This window comes from Moschus berezovskii, chromosome 11, assembly GCF_049115385.1.
Source record: "Moschus berezovskii isolate FMDL1 chromosome 11, NW_MosBer_1.0, whole genome shotgun sequence".
NCBI lineage: Eukaryota > Metazoa > Chordata > Mammalia > Artiodactyla > Moschidae > Moschus > Moschus berezovskii.
Window position 1 is genome coordinate 3763429 of NC_142470.1, and position 17551 is coordinate 3780979.

The following is a 17551-nucleotide window of genomic DNA, read 5'->3' on the forward strand; positions in this document are numbered from 1 at the left end:
GTGTTCCCATAAATCCTCATCCCTATGTCATCAGTTACAATGTTCTGCCCATCTCCACCCCTTTCCCAGTTGGTAAACCCCAAGAGGATACAGGTGGTAGTCAACCAGGTTTACCCCAGTACCTGAAACGCAGGAGGCATTCTTTGAATGTTTGTTGAATGACTGCATGAATGTGAGGCAGCTGAGAGAACACGGGTTTTAGTCTGACCTAGCACACGTGGGATGCTGAGCAGGCCACTCCACCACCCTGAGGCCCTGGGGTGATGATCAAACGGGACTATGTCTGGGAGCTCTCTGGGCACTGCCTTCTGGGCAGGCACTTGGAGAAGCCAAGCAATATGCCCAGCCCTGGGAAGAGGCAAACAAGCACCACGGCCCGCTCTGTGCACAGGAGGCGCAGGCCCCATCCCTGGTGTCATTGCAGGGCTGCACGCTTGAGCAGCAGGCTGAATAACACCTCCGCTGAGCTCCTCCCGGCTGAGGTGCTGCAGCTCTGACAAAACCATCTGGAAACCGTGTGCCCTGCGGCCCCAGCCTGCGTTGACCCCCGCCCACCTGCAGTGACCCCCAACTTCTTACCCCGCACTCAGAGCCCTGTGCAGTCTGGTCCAGACACCCTCCCCCGGAGCACCCCTCACCTCCCCCACCCAGCCTTCCTACAGCCTTGCTTCCTCAGGGACCCCCCCCATGCCCTCCCCCTCAGAGCCCCCTGCCTGCAGCGCCCCTCCCCACAGCCCCTCATCCAGCATGGACTCACCTCCGAGGCCGAGCTGAGAGGCCACCTCCGCAGGCTCCTGTGAAAGCACAGCCATTGGGGTCAGAACGACCTGGTCTCGAACCCACGGCAGGGCCACCTCACGGCCCTGTGACAGGCCAGCTCGTGTGGTGACTCTCAGGCCTCAGTCTCCTCCACTGAAAATGGGGTCAGTGACTCTGCCCTTGGAAGGGAGGGCTGGGGATTAAAGCAGGGAGAGGAAGACACCCAGAGGATTTGGGCTCAGGATGTGGCCTGGCTGGGAGAGCCCAACCCAGGACAAGGCCTCTGATAGTCAGCGCCGTGGGCTGAACGAAGGTGAAGGGCAATGATTCTGAGTCCTCCGCTCACAGCTGGCCTTGCTCACTTACAGCTGAGTGATCCTGAGAGCTGAGGTCACTGTTCAGAAATTAAAAGGGGCAAAATCCCTGGGCACCCAGGGGTATCCTTAGTCACACGAACGCCCCCCTGACAGGCGTTCAGCTCAGGTGGGCCCCCCCCACCCCGGGCTCTTCCAGTCCCCATTCACCAGCCAGGGCTGCAGCTGGGGAAAGGCTGGACCTCGTGTCTGGAAGTCCAGGAAGAAGACAAGGGAGTGTGTGTATTGGCGGGGCGTGATCTCCTTTTCCTACTCCGCCTCCAGGACTGCCGTCCCAGCCAGGCATCGAGCTGGCCCGGACACGAGGTGCAGGACAGAAGGATGGGGGTGCACAATCCGTGACTCCCACATCTCCAGGCCTACACGATCACGCGGCCTAGCCCCCGCGCCCGGTGGGGTTTGGGGTGGCCCGAGGCGCCAGGGGGCACAGGAGGAACGCAGCAAGCGGCGGGAACTGGGGGACGCTCCGGGTCCACAGCGCGCGGGCAGCCCTCGGGGCGCGGCGCGCGAGCCCGCGGCCGGGCGGGGCTCCGGCGCCCGCGCCGCCCCTGGATGTGCACGCGCGCGCGCGCGGCCGCAGGCTCGCGGCCCGCCTGCCCGCGCCGGCGTCCACCCCCACGGTCCGCCCGGAGGAGGGAGCCCGCTGCGCGCGGCGGGGCCCGCCCCTCACACCTGCGGCGGGCGCGGGGCGGGACGAGCGGAGGCGGGGCCGCAGCTGGGCCCGCCCGGCCGGCCGGAGCCCGGGAGCCCGGGCGCAACCGAGCGGCGCGGCCCGAGCGGCCGGTGGCGCGGCGCGGGCGCAGACAATGGGAGCGGCGCGGGCGCGGGCGCCGGCGGAGCCCTGGGCCCGGCGGGGACGGGAGGCCGCGCCATGAGCCCCGCAGCCGGGCGCCCCCCTGCGCCGCGCGCGGGCCGAGGCGAGCGGCCGCTGCTAGCCCGGGGCCCCGCCCTGGGGCCGGCGATGTGCTGCCGGGGCTGAGAATGATGGTAGATTGCCAGGTGAGTGCCCCGCCCGGTCGCGACCGCCCTCCCCGTGTCTCGGGTGGAGGGAGGACCGTCTGCCCCCCTACCCCGACTACCCCGCCCACACCCGACCCAGCCGGGAGGGAGAGTCCACGCAGAGCGCGCGCTTACGCAGTTCCGTGTCCAGCCCCTCCTGGTACGATTGGGAAACTGAGGCCAGGAGAGGTACAGGGGCTGGCCCGGGGCCCACGGTGGGGGTCGGGGGGAGCAGACTCCAGAAGAGAAGGAAAGGTTCCAGCCTCCTAGTTCAGGGCTCAGCCACTCCCGTGGCGTTACCTTGGGGAAGGAGAGCCCCTGACGTCCTGGGGGGACCCTTGTCCATCCCCATCCCCTCCCACGAGGGGCCCTGTCCTCTCAGCCTCCCGACGTGCCCACAGGCACACACAGTGACCTCACAGGTGGAGACCATAGCATACATTCAGGGGAGCAGTGGACAGAGAAATGACAAGGGGGAAAGAAGAAAGCTGCAGGAAGCAGCTCCACCATGGGTCAGGACCATCCGGTCTCCTGGCAACAGGCTCAGGTCCCCAGGCTGAGGGACAGAGATGCCAGGGGCAGGTGGGCAGGTTCCTGGGAGTCGACCTGGGCAGGGACCATCCCCAGAGCAGCCTGGAGAGGACAGTTTCTGGGGTCCTGCATCCACTACTCTGGGCACCTGGAACCACGATGAGATTTGCCCCTAGTGGAGAGGAAACGATAGGAGAGAAGTCCTCGGTTTACTCCACTGTAGTTTAGGATGCATGGCTGGGGTGATCTCGAGGGGTCTACAGCTTGTAGAAGAGTCTGTTGGCCTTGGTTCTCCATCCATGACCCACTGTGCTCCGAGTCCTTGGAAAATACTTTCTGCTCCCTCCAGGTCCTTCTGAACAGGGACCTGGGTGGTGCAGAAGGAGGCAAACCCCTGGACCGCTCGTCCAGGGGCAAAGTGCCACCTCTGTTGGCACCTGGGGTTCCTCATTTGGAAGGGAGTGGAGTTAGTTACCCCCAGTTGGGATGAGGAGGCCTCCGGAGGGACCTGGGACCAGGACAGTGGAGTGAAACAGGGAGACGAGGACAGCTTCTGAGGCCCTGCACAACACCCCTGGAGCCAGCCGGTCCGGCTCCTCTGACCCTGTGAGGGAGAGAGAGCGGCCGCTGCCTTGACTACACCCAAACAAAGGTGTGTGTTTTGTTTTCTGGTTTTTCCCTGTCTGGGGCTGCAGTGCTGGTGCTGGTCACAAGGGGGCGGGCTGTGCCCACAGTGCTCAGGCACAGGGAAGGGGCCCTGGGGAGTCCGGCTGCCTCCCACCCAACAGGCAGCTTTTATTACTAGCCTCCACATCCACAATATGAGCGGCCCAGAGGCAGGAGGGGTCTCTGAGATCCTCTGTCGATTCAGCGACTGTGCGCCGGGCATTCACCCAGGAGCTTACGGCTCAGAGGGCAGATGGACAAAAAGCAGGAAAGCGAATCCATGGGCGAGAGAACAGCACGTGCTCCTGGGAAATGAGTCAGGGTCCCAGAAGGAGGGTCACGAACCCCTGGGGGGGGGTGTCTAACAGGCCTCCATGGTGACACTGATGCTGTGACCAGAAGGACAAGAGGTGCCAGCCTTGCACACTCTGCGAGTAGTCTGGAAGAAGGTCAAAAATGCAGAGACTTGGAGACAGAAGAGATGCTGGCTGGAGGGGAAGTGAGACGGGGCCAGGGTGGCCGTGAGAACTGTGGGCAGAGGGCAGAGAGGAGGGCAGGGCGAGACCTGAAAGGGTGTCCTGGGGTCTGTGCCATATGACAGAATCCCCCTCCCTGGTCGCTCACAGGGACACACATTGACCGTCTCAGTGTCTGGGACCAGGGGCTGGACTGGGGTCTCAGTCAGGGTGGGTCTGTCTCTGAAACCATTCATGGGTTATTGGTGGGATTCACCGTGGCAGTGGATGTGCAGAGAGGTATTCATTCTGGAAGGAGATGCCCTGTGTTCGGGGATGATTTGAGGGGGGGAACGTGAGGGTGACGCTGGGGTCTGGCCTCTGTTGAGTGCCCTGGCTGCACTCAGCCTGGGTAGTGGAGAGATGGCTTGGCCCCAGAAGCCAGGTGTATCAGTTTCCTGTGGCTGCGGTAACAAAGTACCATAAACTGTGTGGCTCAAAACAAGAGATTTATAGTCTCTTGGTTCGGGAGGCCAGAAGTCCAAACTCAAGGTGTCGGCAGCACCAGACCCTCTGAAGCCTCTAGAAGTGGGATCCTTCCTCACCTCTGCAGCCACTGGTGGTTGTCGGCAATCCTTAACGTTCCTCGCCTTGTAAGCGCACCCCTCCAAAGTCCGCTTCCATCCTCACTTGGCTTCCTTGGTGTGTCTGTATCCGGTCTTGCGTCTTGTCTTCTTATAAGGACACTGGTCATTTGATTAGGGCTCAGCCTACTCCTAAATGACCTCATCTTATCTTGATCACATCTGCAAAGGCCCTATTTCCAGAGAAAGACAAATATCATATATCACTTATATGTGAAATCTAAAAAAAAATGGTACAAATGAACTTATTTACAAAACAAATAGAATCATCGATGTAGAAAACAAACTTACAGTTATCAAGGGTGGAAGCGGGGGGAGGGATAAATTGGGAGACTAGGATTGACATACACACACTACTATATACCAGACAGGTGCTTAATAAGAACCCACTGTATAATACAGGGACCTCAGGAGTCTGTAATGGCCTATACAAGAAAAGAATAAAACAGAGTGAATATATGTATGTGTGCTAAGTCCCTTTAGTCGTGTCTGAGGCATTGTGACGCCATGGACCATATAGCCCGCCAGGCTCCTCTGTCCATGCGGATCTCCAGGCAAGAAAACTGGAGTGGGTTGCCATGCCCTCCCCAAGAGGATCTTCCTGACCCAGGGACCAAACCTCAGTCTCCTGCGTTGCAGGCAGATTCTTTACCACTGAGCCACCGGGGAAGCCTGGATATGTGTATGTGCACCAGTGTGAACACTCACTTTGCTGTACAGTGAGTGGAAACTAAGGTAACACTGTGAATCAACTATACTCCAAGAAAAAAGTGTTTCTAAAGTGCTCCTTAAAAATCCTGTTTCCACATCAGGTCTTATTCACAGGTGCATGAGGTTAGGACTCCAACTTATATGTCGTGGGAACAGAGTTCAATCCAGGACAAGGGAGTTGGAGTGATCCTACCCCCGAAGGCCAGGTTCCCATGCATCCACAGGGATGGGGGAAGTGTTTGGGTCTGATCAGGTCTCTAGGACGTGGCCCCTGGCAAAGGGCTGTGGGGTGAGAGTGGAGCCTGGGGGTGCCCTGTCATGGACAGCCCAGCTCCCCGGCTTGGGGGTGTCCTGGCACAGCGCCAGCAGGTGGCACTGTGCCCTGCTTGTGGCCACCCTCAGCGGCCATACCACAGAGACAAAGGTCTCACCTTCCAGTTGCGAGGAGACGACATCAAAATTGTAAACAGACCAGGCCCACAGTCATTTCAGGGGTGACGCATGGTGGAGGAAACCAAACAAGGCGGGGCCACAGGGGAGTGACTGGGTGGCGACCTGGATGGGCAGCCAGTGAGCCCGGCCCGGGTCAGACCCACGTGGGTTGTTAGTTCTGCGTTTTTCCTGCTTCACCTGCAAGCCGAGCCGGCCATTCTCAGCTGCTAGCAGGGGCCCCCGCGGGTATGATTACCCTGGCGGTTTCCAGACAGTTCTCCCATTACTGCAGCGCCAGGGACCGTGTGTGCCAGATGTGGGGGGTGGGGGAGGGACCCTGAAGGCAGCCACAGGGATGGGTGGGCACGCAGGTGGTGGCTGGAGAAGCCCCTTCCCCAGAGACCCTGCCCAAAGAGGGGGCGATGCTGCGTCAGTTTTCCCACTGCCCACCTGGGGAGTTCTGCCCTGTTGGACAAAGCTGGGCGTGCCCTCTGGAGCTGAGAAGCAGGGGCCCTGGGCTCCCCGAGGGAGAGTGGGCGTCGCCGGGCATCAGTGAGATGCAGCAAAGTGCCCTGCGTGGCCCTGGCCTGGGAAACGGAAGCCATCTGTTACAGCGGCTCTGGGGCGCTTCTGAATCTCACGAGGCCGGGGCCACCAGCCCTTGGCAGTGGGTCACTGACTGGCTCACACAGCAGATGTTTATCCACAGACTCAGAGCTGAGCACCTGGCCTGTGCAGAGCACCTTGGCTCCCATCCGAGGGGATAAGACCCCGTAGAGGAAGAACGCAGGGACAGGGTACAGGACAAGTGATAAATCCATGGGGAAGGCGCTGGGCCGGGAGCCTGGGGACCTGGCTCTGCTGGCCACTCTGCCATCAGGGCACACTGGCCATGGGGCCACCCTCCATGGAGTGACCCCGCAGGCCACCCCCGCACCTCCGTCCGTTGCAGGGCAGGTGCCTGCTAACGACAGCCAACCCGTGGCACTTTCCCTGTGCCCACGCTGTGGCCGCAGTGTCTCGTTCTGTCTGCAGGGTGGCTCCTCTGCCATTGTCACTGATGGCTGGGAAAACCGAGGCCCTGGAAGTCCAAGGGGGCTCCCACAGCCAGGTGGCGGCAGGGCTGGTGGGGGCACGTCTCTGCATGCAGACAAGCCTGGGAGGGGCTGGGCGTGGGTACTGGGGCCAAATTCCTTCCAATTACAGTGGGCTCCCAACAGTCAGGGCAGGGCCGGCCCCAGGGTGATGGCTAACAGACGGAGCGGAGACGTAAACAGAGCTAATGAACCCCTTTCGCCCTCTCCCTGCTATAATGAAAGCCTTGGACTCTGTTCTCTGCATTTTCTCAGGGTTCTGGGTTTTTGAACCTCAGAGTCTTCTCTTAGGGTCTCGGCTGGGAGATCTCTCCCCAGGGGGGTGGGGGAATGAGGTTTGGGGACCTTGATGTATCCTCCCGGGGCAAGCCAGGGAGAGGGAGGAGGAGACAAGAGGGCATCCCCCTAAAAATGATAAGCCCCGGGAGAAAGGAGAGTTCCCATGGCAACCTGGAGCAGTCGCTTGGCAACCGCAGGTCCCCAAAATACTGGGCTGCAGGAAGGCTCAGGGCCGGGGCTTTCCCATGGCCTGTGTGTACGCCTTAGCTACTCTTTGTGGCTGACCCACACCACTCTGGACTTCCACCCAGCAGCTTTACCCTCTGAGCCTTCCTGAGGGAAACCCTAGCCTGCTCCCCCGCGCCCCATCACCCCGGTCTGCCAGCCAGCCACCTGGCATCAGGCCTGGCCCCTAGCAACGTCCATTTCCTGGAGACCTGAGTGACAGCGGATGGTAGCAGAATGTCCTAAAATGCGGGGTCAGAGGGCACAGTGGACGGGGCTGGGTGCCAGTCAGAGTTGGGGAGGGCACTGTGCCTGTGCTTTGTACCCCCTACAACCTGAAGCCATGAGCCGCCTAGGCCTGGCGCAGGATGGCCGGGCAGGGTGTGTATGGAGGGGGCAGTAGGCGGAGCCCCTGGAATAGGGGATTTTGGTTCTGGGCCAGTTTCGAGACTGGCTGTGTGACCTGGGCATGCCCCTTCTTGCTAGCCTCAGTTTCCCCATCTGTAGCCCCCTCTACCCTTCTATCTCTGTGTTCACCATTCAGTGCATCAATTACGCCACTTATGGGGCCCTGGGGTGGGAGCGTGAGGGGCCAGGACCAGGCCAGCCACCGTTTCTTCTTCCTCTGCCCACCTGCATCCATCTCCATGCTCACGGGGAGGCAGGTGGCCTTGTGGGGAAGGCCACTGGCTTCGGAGACGGACACCTGTGTCTATTCCCCAGCTCAGGGCTTAGCCTTGAGTGTCCTGGAACCGGCACTAACCCCGGGAGCCTCGCTGCTCCCCGGTCTGAGGATTCAGGGGTGCTGTGGGGAGGGAAGACAGTCTGGCCTTGTGGGCCTCTCATGGGCCACTTTACTTTGTGGGCACAGATCCTGTGTTCAGTGGAGCCAAGCCCATGGATGAGGGCCGTGTCTGGCCAGGATGGAGCCCTTGACCCTCGGACAGAAGGCGTGTTGGAATGGAGGGAGCCTGGTTGGGGCCAGGCCACCCAGGGGTTGGATTTGGGAGCTGGGCAGGGTGTGAGCCCCTCAGACATTCTCTGGGGAGGGCAGTGAGGGATGGGACTGTTGGTGACCGCCCCCCACCCCCATACACACAGGGGTTTCTGGGTGCCCTCAGGGAGCCAGCATCCTAGTCTGACCGGGACCATGCACTCTCTAAGTGACCTCAAGCCATCAGCCTCTGCCTCCCTGGACGCATCTGTCAAAGGCGGAGGGGCATGCCCACCTCCGGAGTTGGGGGAGGCTCCGGTGGTACCGGTAATTTGCGGGGTAATTTGCAGGCGCGCGGGCCGTGCGCGGGTGGGGGGTCCTGACGATCCTGGCCTTGACTGCCCAGCCCTACCCCCGGCCCCGTGGAGCGCCGCGGGAGGAGGGGCGGGGCGAGGGCGGCGCAGACAATGGCCCGGCCCGGGGCGCTGGCGGCTGTGCCCAGAGCGGGGCGCGGGGGCGCGGCCGGGCCGGGCGGCGAGAGCGGGCGGCGCGCCTCTGCCCGCGTTCATGCTGGTGGTCCCGCCGCCGGGCGCGCGGGCGGACGAGGTGAGCCACGGCCCCGCGGGCGGCCCGGGAGGAGGGGCAGGAGGGAACCACAGGGCAGGGGCCCTGCCCGCCTCCTGGGTTTGCCCGGGCGGAAGCGCAGTTTACAGAATTGAAGCCGCCGGGCTCTTCTGCTCACCCCGCCCCACTGCCCCCGCAGGGTAAGAGGCGGGGGCGATCCCACACAGGGGTCTCCGGCACCCCAGATCCTCCCCCACTTCCTGGCTTGGGGATCCAGAACCGGTTGGCTTGGGGAAGGCACAGGGCCTCTTCTGGTACCACCGGACCGTCCAGATGTGCCCATCTGACTGTTTGGAGCTGGGGTGGGGAGGGGCTGACCTTGGACGGTGGAGACAAAGTCCTCTGGCCAGTGAGTGGCCCTGAGCCCAAGAACTTCCCCCCACCCCCACCATCCACCTGCTCCCCTCTTGGGAGTCTCCCCTGATCACCGGTCTTGCCCCAGGAGGCCCTTTCCCAGTAACTGTCCAGCTCAGAACTGGGAGAGTGAGAATGTGTGTGGCGGGGGGAGGGGCAGAGGACGCCCTTTAAGCCCCGGGGGCCGCTAGCGCCTGACTCCATTCCAGGGAGATTCTTGCCCCGGGGTCCACTCCCATCTGTCTGGGCTGTGGGAAAGGGCTGGGGAGCCCAGCCCCGACCATCCCCCTCTATCAGGGAGGCCCGGGCCCCCCCACACCGGGCATTGGGAGGTGAGGCTGTCTAGAGGTCAGAAGGGAGAGAGAAGTCTGGGTTGGGGAAACTCAGGCCCTGGAAGGCTGCGTCCCCAGGCAGGCAGGCTTCTGGGAACCTCCAGGCCCCTGTTTCCCGGAAAACCTGGCTGACCTGCTACTCTGACTCCCCTGACCGGCCCTGCCTCCCATCTCCACTCCCAGCTGCATTCTCTGGAAAGCATTTTAGGGACAGGTTGGCAGACGGGGCCTTGCCCTTCTGCTTTTACCATCGCTCATGCACCTCTCCTGCCTTGCTGCCTTCTCCGGGAGGAGGCAAGAACCAGGGAGCCTGTCTAGGGTTTGCAGCATCCAGACAGGTGGGTCCCTCCACTCTTAAGAGTCTTGGTGGTCTCACCTTGTGGACTCCTGGGGGTCAGGTTATGTGAAAGCCCCTGGCCCAGGCACAAGCAAGCCCCCTACAGGTGTGCGTGTATGTGTTCAGTCACTTCCGTCGTGTTTGACTCTTTGCCAACTTGGGGACTGTAACCCAGCAACTCCTCTGTCTATGGGATTCTCCAGGCGAGAATACTGGAGTGGGTTGCCATTTCCTCATCTAGGAGATCTTCCCAACCCAGGGATCGAACCTGCATCTCTTATGTCTCCTGCATTGGCAGGTGGGTTCTTTACCACTAGCGCCACCTGGGAAGCCCACAGGTGGCAGGAGATATCTTTTCCCCTCCAGGAAGGCAGGTGGCCAGGTGGTCCATCGGCTGTGTGGACAAGCCGTGACTGCCCTCGAGGAGCTGGAGGCAGGGTCCCGAGTTGAATCTACCCATATTTCCAGGTGGGGAAACGGGGGCCCCAAGAAGTTGAGACAGTTGCCCAGGCCATATGGTGAGATGGCCTTCCTCCCTGAGGCTGGTGTTCCAGGCCCCTGACCTCCAGCACTCCACCACCCCACCCTATCATAAGGTGTGCTGACCAGGAGATTGCCCTTTGACCTTCCAGTTACTGGGAGTTGAAGTTCAAGGGCGAGGCAGTCCACCTGGCCTGAGGCCCTGGCTGCTCGGGAGCTGGCAGGTGGGCAGTGCCGGGTGTGGAAGGGCTGGACTGGCAGCAGATGATGGCAGTTCTCCAGGATTTCAAGAGCAGTTTACTCCGCAGCCCCTTGGGTCCAGGAAATCCCTGCACAGGGTCAGGTCTCCTTCCCCTCTCACTTGCCCTGCCAGGAGCGGGCTTGGAGCGTTCCTGAGGAAGTGTGCTTTCCAGGCCTGGGGACGCGGGGTGACGGCGGCGTCTGCCAGTAGGGCACGCAAGTAGGGCGAGGGTCCTGGGCCTGGGTGTGCCGTCCTGCACATGCGTGTCTTGGGAGCCTCCCTGGCCTCTGGGTGAATATGTGACCACGTGTCAGCCCAGTGGTGGCTGAGCTAGCACATGTGTGACAGGACGTGTGGAGACACATGACTGGTGCCTGGGGAAGGGAGAGCATGCATTGTGAAAGCGCACGCACACGCATGCAGGCATCTTGCTTGTTCAAAGCACCAGGCCTGAGCCTTGACGGTGAGGAGGCCTGAGTGTTCATGCCCGGACCCCCCAGCCTCTCATCTTTAAATGGGTAGGTGAGCATACCAGCTCATAGGGCTCTAAGGTGCTTAGCACACGCCTGGCACACGCTGGTGTGCTCTCGCCTAGCAGTCGCGCAGAGACCTGTCCAACTCATGGAGAGTCTCCGGGCAGGGGAGGCCACCTGGTGCCTTGGCGCCCTCTTGCCAGTCCCAGGTATGAGCAGGCAGAGGCCACGAGGGGAGGCCCTGGCGTCTTGCCTTCCGTGGGAGATAGCAAGGAAGGAGCAAAGTTCAGGGCTGGGCAGAGGGACAGTGGGTGGCAGGAGGGTGGGACCGAGGCTGTGCAACTCAGCCCAAGAACCTGGAAACCCAAGGTGTCTTCACCCTTCCACCCCCACAGCCGGCAGGAACTCCGTTGCTGGAGAAGAAGTGTGGGAAAGGACAGCGGGCACCCCCCACCACCTCCTGCAGGCATCTGGAGCGCCAGGTCCTCTCCAGAGGCCGGGACAGCTCAGGAGATCCCCTCTGAAAGGACAGCCCTGGCCCCCCGCCGGGGGGTGGCGGGTGGTGGTGGCACCGGGCACGCAGTGTTCCTGGCACAGCGGGCAGCATTCTCACCACAAGAGCCCATTTGTCCTGCCTCCCCTGGCCCTGAAGCTCCAAGCGACCAGGCTGCGCTGGGCACAGGGGCCCGACTGTGGGCTCAGCTCCCTGCCCTGCAGGCCTGGCTTCCCTTTGGGAAGGGGCTTCTTAGTGGCCAGACCACTGCAAAGCAAACTGTATAGCCGGTGAGCAGAGTTCCATTCCCCAAGAATCATTACTGAGCAGGGAATTCAGGAAGCAGAAAAAATCCCCGGATTGGATCAGAGCTGAACTGACTGCCCACCTCCCCCGACCGACATCCCCAGGCAGGTGGGCTTCTGGGAACCTCCAGGCCCCTGTTTCCCGGAAAACCTGGCTGACCTACTGCTCTGACTCCCCTGACTGGCCCTGCCTCCCGTCTCTGCTCCCAGCTGCGTTCTCTGGAAAGCATTTTAGTGACAGGTTGGCAGACAGGGACTTGCCCTTCTGCTTTACCGTTCGTCATGCACCTCTCCTGCCTTGCTGCCTCCTCCAGGAAGCTTTCCTGGTCATCTTCCCAGAGTGAAGTAGGTGGCCCCGAACTCTTGAATATTTTCTAGTCCTGGAACTTGGAAGCTGGAGGAGCCACCTGGACCAGGGAGTGTTTGTTGAGAGCCCACGGTGTGCCAGGGGACCGTTCTAGGCGTCGATATGTCAGGGGAACAGAGTCCCTGCTCTCAAGGAACTCAGCCCCATTCCAATTTTTAAATGAGGGAAGACCTAAAAAATGCTCAGAACACCAGTATCCTTTGTGCTTCCGTGATGGTGTGTGCCTTAATGTGTGAGTGACAGTCATCCATCTACCAACCGACTGGGCTGGGCATCATTGTGCCACGTGCCTCAGCCACTTGGGCATGAGGGGCCAACAGGGCGGATTGAGCTATAGCCCAGCTGAGTGGGGAGACACAAACCAGTTGCACAGTGGATGGTTCTTTTATTGACATTTTATTAATGTTACTTTCTTCAGTTCAGCTCAGTCGCTCAGTCATGCCCGACTCTCCGCGACCCCATGAACTGCAGCACGCCAGGCCGCCCCGCCCACCACCAGCTCCCGGAGTCCACTCTCTTAGCTCATCCTTATTCAGAGTTGCAGCTTTCCAGTCCCACTGTTGCTCAGTCACTAGGTCGTGTCCGACTCTGTGCAACCCCATGGACATTAACCTGCCAGGCTCCTCTGCCCATGGGATTCTCCAGGCAAGAATACTGGAGTGGGTAGCCTTTCCCTTCTCCAGGGGATCTTCCCAAGCCCAGGATCGAACCCAGGTCTCCTGCATTGGCAGGGGGGTTCTTTACCGTCTGAGCCACTAGCAAAGAGCCCCAGCTAGATCCTGCTGGGCACGAAGCCAGTGGGAACGGCTGGGGCAAGGCCCGGATTCTCAGATTCTTGGCTTCTTGGCAACCTGTGTGACTCAGTGGGCTGGTTAAAGGGGCCAGCAGGCAGGCAGCCGGAGCAGGGGAGCCCTGCGGCGGGTGAATCAGTAATCAGAGCAGCTGACCGTGGGGTTACTGTCCTGCCTGCGGTGGGGCCAAGCCTCAGCTGCCAAAATAAGCACCGCCCCCACTGCAGTCCTGGTGGCTCAGCTGGTGAAGAATCTGCCTGCAATACGGAAGACCCTGGTTCAATTCCTGGGTCAGGAAGATCCGCTGAAGGGATAGGCTACTCACTCCAGTATTCTGGCCTGGAGAATCCCAGGGACTGTGTAGTTCATGGAGTCCCAGTCGGACTGAATGGCTTTCACTTTCCTTCTGCCTTTCTTCCTGGGGCTCTGCCACTCTGATGGGCCCCTACTTCTCCCCAGCCTGGAAGAGGGGACAGAGCCTCCCCATTAAGGCATGTGACCTTTCACACAAGTCACTCTGAGGCTCTGGCCCCTGATGACCCTCCTCTCAAGAGGAACCCCTGCCGGTGGAAATAAGAGCAGAATCACCCTCGGCTCTTAGAAAAAGCTGGGAGCAGTTTGGGAACACCAACCTCAAAAGCCAGCCTGCTGTGTGGCTTTGGGTGAGTCTGGTGCTGTCTCTGAGCTTCTGGCCCCAAGACGCTCACCTGCGAATGTGCCTCATACATTGTGACTGTTAAATGATACCCACACTGGCACATCAGGGAACAGAAATAAAGGGAAGGGGGTGGACCCCTGACTCCGGCTTAGGCTCTGAGTTGGGTGTGGGGGAGGCAGACAGGGACATAAAGCTGGACATCATACAAGGGACCAACCACCCTCCCTGCTGACAGGGACCCAGCAGCGCCAAGCTGGACTTGTGCTGCCAGGAACAAATCCACTTTAACCCAGAACTGAGCAGAGGAAAGCAGGCTGCCCTGGGGACCCAACAGGCCCAGGCATAGCCCTGGGCATGGCACTGACCGGCTGTGTAGCCACAGGCAACTTGTTTGCCCTCTCTGGGCCTCAATTGTCTCAGTTTTACAACAGAATATAATTACAGTGGCTTCATCTGTTTCACAAACGCTGAGTGCAAAGGTGCTTTGTCCCACCGAGGAGCACCAGGGACAGGGCCAGGCTGGGTTCTGGGGGATGGGGCTGGAACTGGGGGGACGTCAGTAGCTGCTTCTGCCTGCAAGGCTTCTAAATGTGGACGTTTGCCTTGGAGGGAACCCCCGCCCCAGACCACAGCCCCTTTCCCGATTTGGGGGGCTGGATCAGTGGTGTGCATGGCTTCAGTGTCACCTCTATCTTGCAGAGCCAGGCCGGTGGTGACCGTGTGTTGAGTGACTTGATGATGGGCCTCAGGTTCCCAGAAACGAGAGCGGGGAGAACGGGGGCTGTCCCCCACCCCCAGCAGGACCCAGAGTCAGGTCAGGAGCCTGCAGGAAAGAGGAGCGAAAACCTGGCCCCGGGCCTCTGCCGTCTGCTTCCTGGACAGGATGTTGTGCTGAGCAAACAGCCTGAAGAGGAGTCACCACTCTGGCTCTGAGTCACAGCGCCTAGCGACAGCCCAGCGGTGTTTATAAACAGTGTGCTTCGCACCCCACCGGGGCCTGCACCCCACCCCTGCCCCCGCCCTGAGCCTGGAGGGGATGCCCAGATGCAGGAGGCAGCAGGACCCCCCACCAGGGAATCCCTGCCCACCTCCAAGAGCGGAATTCAGGGCGCATGTCTGTGCGTACACGTGTGTCCACCAGTATGGGGTTTTGTTGGTCTGAGCTCCATGTATGGCTGGCCAGGTTCCTTATTCTGGGGCCACCTGCATCGTGGGCAGAGCGCTAATGGCAGGTCACGTGCCCACGGTGTCCTGGGACAAGTGTGGGAGGCAGGTTAGCGTCTCAGGGCTGTGTGAATGTCCCCCGAAGCGGCGCCCACCCGGAGCTCCATACATGGGAGGGGAATGGGGATGGAGGTGGAGAAAAGTGTTGGTGGGGGGCGGTGTTGCAAGTGGAACGCCCCTAACCGTCCCAGCCCCAGAGCCCTGGCCCTCCACGGCCTGACTCCGGCCTGACTCCGTTCCAGGCCGGGACAGTGATGCGGTGGGCCATGTGGTGACACAAGGCCGGCAGGGAACAAAGGCGCCTCTGCGGCCCCGCCCACCCCATGCCCCGCCTCCTCGTGTCTCCGCCTTTCTTGCCTGCAGCTGGTCCTGTCCTGCCCCACAGCCTGTGACTCAGGCCCTCGGCCTTCCCAGCGGCTCGGGGCCTACTGCTCTGCGGAAGCCCTGCCTGGGCCTGGCCTGGCTCGCAGAGGAATGGCCTAAATGGCTCCGAGGCCAGGTGACCTGTGCAGGAGGTTGGGGTCGTTGGAGAAGAGCGCTCAGGAGCCATGGGCCGTAGATGTGCCATTTGGCATGGAGCTTGGTACCAGGGAAAACGCTCAATAAATGCCTGTTGAATCTAAGGCATGAACACACAGGCACACCTCAATGGGCGACCTGGTTCCCTGTTGGTTCCTGTAACCCCACCCCCGCTTCCTCAAGGGCCTCTGGAAGCTCTCCCCCCCAACCCCCAAATGTGTCCACACAATTGGAAAGGCTTGTCGGTCCCCACACTGCCCAATGATCCCTGCCACGGGCACTGGGCCCGGGTCTTTTTCATCCACTGTCCCAAAGGCTGGAGAGAGCTCACTTGTCCACGTCCAGGGCAGTCAAACCACATCAAGGGATGCCTGAGGTCATACGACCAGTCAACTGGCAACATGGCAGAGAGAGGCCAAGGGTGGGGTCTTCCCAGGGCCCCCCCGCCAGGACTGTCTCCCACCTCACCAGATCCTGCTGGGGCTGCCCGGGGCTTCTCCCCAGCAAGATTGAGCACTCAGGGGAGCCCTGCTATGCCAGCCTGTCCTCAGGAAGATAGATCAGACCGTGTCTGCCAGACCTTTTGGCCTCACCTCTGCGGGACCAGGGCTGCCTTGTGGTGCCCAGTGCATGCTTGCTGCTTTTAGACGACAAACGCTTCCAGGCTATCCCCTGGGACCCAGTTGTAGGGCTGCATGCTGAGCACCCAACAGGCCTCGGAGTGTCCTCTGGAGCTTGCTCTTGGAGGAAGAGCCAGGCCATGGTACCCCCGGTACAGGGCTAATCTCTGCCAACATTCGCTGAGTGTATGTTAAGTGCCAGGTCCCGGGGCTGGCACATGACCGTGGGAGACAATCAGAGTTCTGCCCAGAAACCAGGCCTGTGCTGAGTTCTTGTTGAATCCGGCAGTGTCCTTGTGCTCATTTGACAGAGGAGGAAACCAAGGCCGCTAAGTCGCTGGCCCAGTCACCTCTGCTGTTTCTCAAAGGTCCAGATTAAGTGTCTCTGTGCAGAAGGGCCAAGGCGGCTGGGGAGAAGAAACAGGGGGCCCAAGGGGAGGTGAACTTGGGGCGGGGGTCAGGGCTGACTCAGAGGAGCCTGGAGGCGGGGGACAGCGAGGACTCTGGATTCTTTTGTGGGTTGGACAGAAGCCTTTGGAGGCGTTTTAGTGTGGGAGACATACTGGGTGCAGGCATGAGGGAGGGCGTTTGGGGGGCAGGAAGGCTGCTGCCTCAGGGTCTACCTGGAAGCCCCTGTCTCTCAGCCCACCGGCCTCCAGATGCCCACCCACTTCCCCTAGAGCAGGGGTCCCCAGCCTCCGGGCTGTGGACCAGCACCTCCTGTCAGATTAGCGGCTTGAATCATCCCCAAACCACCCCCCTCACCCCCAGTCCACGGACAAACTGTCTTCCACAAAATCGGTCCCTCGTACCAAAAAGTTGGGGACCTCTGCCCTAGAGAACCCCCGTCCAGGGCATCCTTCCTTCCCTGAAAGAAATTCTCCTGCCCCAGAGGTGTGGTTGGGGGATGTGAAACTGTAATTTGAAAACCTCTGTATACCACACCCCCTCCCATAACGGATCAGAAACAGTGAGGCTCGGAGAGAAGAGGAACGTGCCTGTCCCAGAGGAAGGCAGCACCAGGCGGGGGCAGGAACCAGGTCTCAGTTCCCCGGCTCTGAGCGGCCTCCTCTGCTGGGTCCCCTGCGCCCCCAAAGCCACCGGAAGAGGATGTGAAATGCTAGCTCGCTTGGCGAGGCAGGGCTTGGCGCCAGGCCGGCAGGCTGGGCCCCTGCCTCTCCGCCAGGAACCGGGGGCCTGATGTGCCTGCGGGCTGGCTCCGGAGCCCCGGTCCACCCACCTCTTCTCTCGGGCCCTGCAATCCTGTGTGCTCAGCCGGCCGCCTGCCAAAGCCTGAGAAGGGTAAGGAGGCAGCTCAGCCTTTGGGTCACCCTGGCATCTTTAGGTGTGGGGATCTGGGCTCTGAACGCTGAGGCAGGGAGGGTACGTATGTGGGCTCTGCAGAGGTGCTCACAGACACAGGACCCGGACTCTCCCTGTGATATCGTGGGCAAGTCCCTGCTCCCTGGGGCCTCAGTTTTTCCATTTGTCAAATGGGTATGTTGGACTCAACTCATAGGTTTCAATGTCTGGTCTGCGGTGAAATGAGAGAAATGGAGACAAGGTCATGAGTTTGCCTTAAAGCCAAATATATTCATTTAGCGACCATCCGTTTTTTTTGATTGTATGC

General features: G+C 60.8%; 1 protein-coding gene across 6 annotated transcripts in view; it reads left to right on the top strand.

Moving 5' to 3' along the window:
• The first annotated feature begins 1685 nt into the window (after positions 1–1685).
• The window catches only part of RALGDS (ral guanine nucleotide dissociation stimulator), a 47607-nt gene continuing 31741 nt past the window's right edge, over positions 1686–17551 (top strand). For 3 of the 6 annotated variants that reach the window (XM_055399468.2, XM_055399469.2, XM_055399470.2), the window contains exon 1: positions 8571–8709. In XM_055399468.2, coding sequence (XP_055255443.2) covers positions 8671–8709 — 39 coding nt within the window. In that variant the 5' untranslated portion in view covers positions 8571–8670. Of the gene's footprint in view, positions 2133–8568; positions 8710–8771; positions 17224–17551 lie in introns of those variants that run through there. The other 3 variants (XM_088841046.1, XM_055399471.2, XM_055399477.2) reach the window with 3 other exon arrangements.